Source organism: Lactuca virosa, chromosome 3 (genome assembly GCF_052849685.1).
Source record: "Lactuca virosa cultivar CGN04683 chromosome 3, Lactuca_virosa_CGN04683_v6, whole genome shotgun sequence".
Taxonomy (NCBI): domain Eukaryota; kingdom Viridiplantae; phylum Streptophyta; class Magnoliopsida; order Asterales; family Asteraceae; genus Lactuca; species Lactuca virosa.
Window position 1 is genome coordinate 112,921,101 of NC_136428.1, and position 4,243 is coordinate 112,925,343.

Here is a 4,243-nt window from a genome sequence, read left to right on the forward strand (position 1 = left end):
AAATTAATTCAAAATAACCATAAAATGACATTTAATAAATTGAATGAGAGTGTGACAAATGGCAAAAAAAAACTTTTATTTATTAGAGAGGATTAAAAGAACTTTCAGAACAATTTTTTCATTAGGTTGTTATTATTGCATCGATATCGATAATTGTTAAAAACTGATATGAGAATAGTTTATTTTTTATTTTTTATATTGATATGGACGCAAAATTTTCAGAGTTTATAATCAAAGATAAATATAGCTACTCCATGGTAATACGGCAAATTTAGAAAACACTTGAAAAAGTAAAAAATTCTTACCATGTCGTATATCTAATAAAATAAATAATTTCCTAAATAATAAAGACAAATTGAACAAAAAAAATGTAAAAATAAACGCTAGAAGGAGGGGTCGAACCTCCGACCTTGTGGTTAACAGCCACACGCTCTAACCAACTGAGCTATTCCAGCTTTGTGTTTAGTTAATTTAAATAACAATATAAATCCGTCCATTTATCCATGCATAAATGAATTCCAAATTACATTTGTAGGAAACTAAGAAGTAAGAAGGGATATGTGTAGTATTTGCTTTTTGACTTTTACATACATATATAGTAAATCAAAGATTATGGAAATTCATGTTCAAATTCAAATGAAAACAAAATAATTAGTGCTACTGTCTGTAAAAGTTATAACCCATGATTACACTGAATCCACTTTTCAAAAAATCTTGAAATACTTTCACACCACACCGAAAGAAACCACCTTTTATGATATTGATATCCCCCTTTTAACTCTTTCACCACTATTTCCAGACACCAACACTTTCTTTCATAACTCCATTAATGCCTGCTACAACAAGCTCATGTTCATGGCCTCCGGCATGGACATGGCTACTTCTCAACTTCTTCCTCTTTCTCCCTAAAATACCCTCATCCCACGTACCCCCCATCGTCCCTACCTGCAGGGACAAGTGTGGAAATCTCACTATCAAGTACCCTTTCGGCTCCGACTTCGGCTGTGGCCATCCGGATTTCGCTAGATACATAAAATGCACCTCCGGCGAGCTCCGGTTCTCCTCCGGCACCGGAATTTACAGTGTCTCAAGCATAGATTACACCACTGCCACCCTCGTCCTCACTGATCTCTTCATGTCAACATGTTCTTCCATGCAAAACTCCGGCAGCTTTCGCCTGGATCGGGGCAACCCGTTTACGTTATCGTCACAAGATACATTCATCCTACTTGGGTGCTCCAGGACTTCGCCTGTGTTCGACCCGAACGAGGATTTGTGTGATACGGGTTCGGGTTTGCATCTTTGTAGGGGAATGTATTCTTGTGAAGGGGTTACCGGAATCGGGTTGGAACCAAATGCGCCTGTTTCGAGCTGTTGTGTTTATCAACCCGTTATAGATTTCGGGTCGGGTTACTGGTTGGATCTACCGAAACTTCAGTGTTCGTCTTATGTTTCGATGTATGGATTCGGTGGTGATGAAACGGATCCGATGAAATGGCAATTTGGTATTTCTTTGGAGTATAATAACTCGTATTATACTGACACGTGTAAGAGTTGTGAAGCGAGTGGTGGGTTTTGTGGGTTTGCTGGGTTGACTCAGTCCTTTTCTTGCATTTGTCGTGGTGGTGGGAATTCGACGACTAATTGCTTTGGGCGAGGTATGTACTATGTACAGATTTTAATGCATATGGTAAAAGTTTGGATTGCATATTATGACATTTGGATTTAATGTGGTTAGCGTATGCTTGGAGTGGGACATGGAGACACAAAATTCAATCCAAGATAAGTTTTGGAGGTAAGATGAAATGAAATGTCGATATTGCCCTCTTCCTTTTTTCATTAGATAAAAGCTATAAATATGAAAAGGAAAGTATTTTGTAAAGTTAAGCCAACTCTTGGAAACTAGAAAGATCTGTGTACTAATTTAGCACAAAATGAAAGTATTGACTATTGTTATATACTTATATTTCTATGTTTAAATGCCAATCTTTTGTTTTTCAGGAATTTTGCTCTTGTGGGTGGTGCTTCTCCTTTAAATTTGTTAGGGAATTTGGTACTTTCTTGGTTTAAGAATCAAGAACGACTCATTTTTATTCGAAATAAATTAGTATCTATTTCATAGTTTAGAAAATTATTATTTATTTGGCTTAAATATCAAAGATGATAAGTTGTGGTCTATGTATTTATATGATGTTTAAGAAGAATAAACATAGTTATCACTTAATTACTATGAACTCTAATGCATCGGTCACATCCTGTGTGAAAGTTTCAACAAAAAACTTACCTTCCGTCATAAATGATGTTGGTTGACTATAGACATACAAATGGAAAGTAGGAATAAAATGTTTGTGCTACTTCGATTTCAATAATAGATACTAGATTGGTAACCCCCGTTTCGCGGGGGCAGAGGGACCAGATGTGTTCCTATGATATCGGTTGTAACCTTTGTTCAAGATATTTCGTATCTATTTAAGAATCTGTTAATAGAGCAGATAATTATATTAGGGAATAAGGATCAAAAGATATCATTCATTAGAATTAGTGGTAACAGATAAATATCTTAGGCGATAAGGATCAAAAGATATCATTCATTAGTTGATATTCGATTACAAAAGTGTCCATTCATTAAGGGATGACTACTGGACATTTAATTACAAAAGAGTTGGTGTGGTATACTTCGTCATGGGGCTTAGTGGTCGTGAATGATTTTCTTGCAGATGTCTGTTGCTGCACTCATGTTCTCCTGCATCGCTTGGAACATGTCGAGCATGAGCACGGTGTCTTGGTCGAGGTTGTTGATGAAGGATTCGGTGATGACAACGTGCCTGTATGACATTTCCACTGGAGCTTCTTTTATCATATTCTGCCTTGCTTCGTTGATGCTGGTGTATGTGTTTTGGACCATGGCCAATGATTCCTTCATTGTCTCCAACTGGTTTTGCAGAAAGAACCACACTGCCAGCTCTACAGCAATAAGTGTACCTTGCGTGAGCAGCTGTAGAAATATTAAGAGCCCTCTCCACATACCAGAAAAACGCACCACAATACTCACATATCCAACTACAATCACCACAATCAACGTACTGGGGAAGCACAGAGAGTCCATCAAGACGCCGCCACTTCCGTCGACCAACAATAGGAACAGCAGCAGACGACGAAGCACCGTCATCACGGGTCCGCTTCGACGGAACCGACATGACATAGATACACGACGACACAACGGAAATAAAGCAAGCAAAAAAACTACAATAGAGGAAAGATAAGAAGAACAAAAGACAAATTTTACCTTACAGAAACGAAGAGTGAGGTCGAGAAACGAAAGCAGATGACCACCAATAAAGAGAAACACTGAGGAAAACAAAAGGAAGTTCAGCAATTGAAAACCAAATTAACAGGAAGAAGACACATGCAAATCGGTAGAAATTGACACGTAGCTGGGAACACATTAAAAAAACAATAAATTGACCACTCTTCACCGATTACGAAGAACATAAAGAAGAGAGTCGATGCAGGAAGAAAATAAGAAAAGTGACTAAAGTGGGAAATTAAGCAAAATAGAGGGACACAAAGTTAATATAACTTGAGGGACCGCTTTTGACAAAATAAGGGAACGAATACTGTTACAATCTTTCATAATGTATTTTGGTTTTTTGGTAATGAAATTAGAAGAAATTGCAAAAAAAAAAAGGAAAAAATAGGTATAAATGCAAACTGCATTGCTATTTAGTGTATTTTACACCTAAAAATGGAAAATACACCTAATGGCAATGTAGTTGGGTTTTTGGAAAACAAAAATCAAAAGAAATAATACGAATAGCAGGGAAAGAAACGTTTAAATTCAAAGTACACTATCATTCACTACACTTACCATCTAAATATGGAAAATGCACCAAAATGGCAAAGAAACAATAAAATCGAGATATTTGAGCCCAACTTTAGCTCATATGAAATATTACAAAAAAAAAAAAAAAAAAAAAAAAAAAACTGATTATGATACTCTAATGAAGACAAAAATCATTTATTTATAATTTTCTTCCCAAAAAATAAAGAAAATGATACTTACAGATACATCTTAAGACTTGTAGTGTATGTCAGTTTCTAAAATAGTGGACTGGGAGTCTGCCAAAAAATTAAAAAAAAAACATGTTTAAAATGAGATTTATGTCATAATTTGGCAACCAAAAAGAAAAGTATTTAGTTTAAAATGAAAATATTAGGAAATCATAATATTTGGAAAGGAAAA

At 35.7% G+C, this 4,243-nt stretch overlaps 1 protein-coding gene and 1 non-coding gene across 2 annotated transcripts; one reads left to right on the top strand and one right to left on the bottom strand.

Moving 5' to 3' along the window:
- Positions 1 to 381: 381 nt before the first annotated feature.
- On the bottom strand, positions 382 to 455 carry TRNAN-GUU (transfer RNA asparagine (anticodon GUU)). The gene has a single exon. It is a non-coding gene; the product is annotated as a tRNA-Asn (tRNA).
- Positions 456 to 728: 273 nt separating this feature from the next.
- LOC145162544 (uncharacterized) lies at positions 729 to 2,168 on the top strand. The gene is made up of 3 exons (XM_079081662.1): positions 729 to 1,658; positions 1,739 to 1,795; positions 2,002 to 2,168. Exons 1-3 carry the CDS (start codon positions 830 to 832, stop codon positions 2,034 to 2,036), a joined length of 921 nt encoding a protein of 306 aa, XP_078937788.1. The 5' UTR covers positions 729 to 829; the 3' UTR covers positions 2,037 to 2,168.
- The last annotated feature ends 2,075 nt before the right edge of the window (positions 2,169 to 4,243 follow it).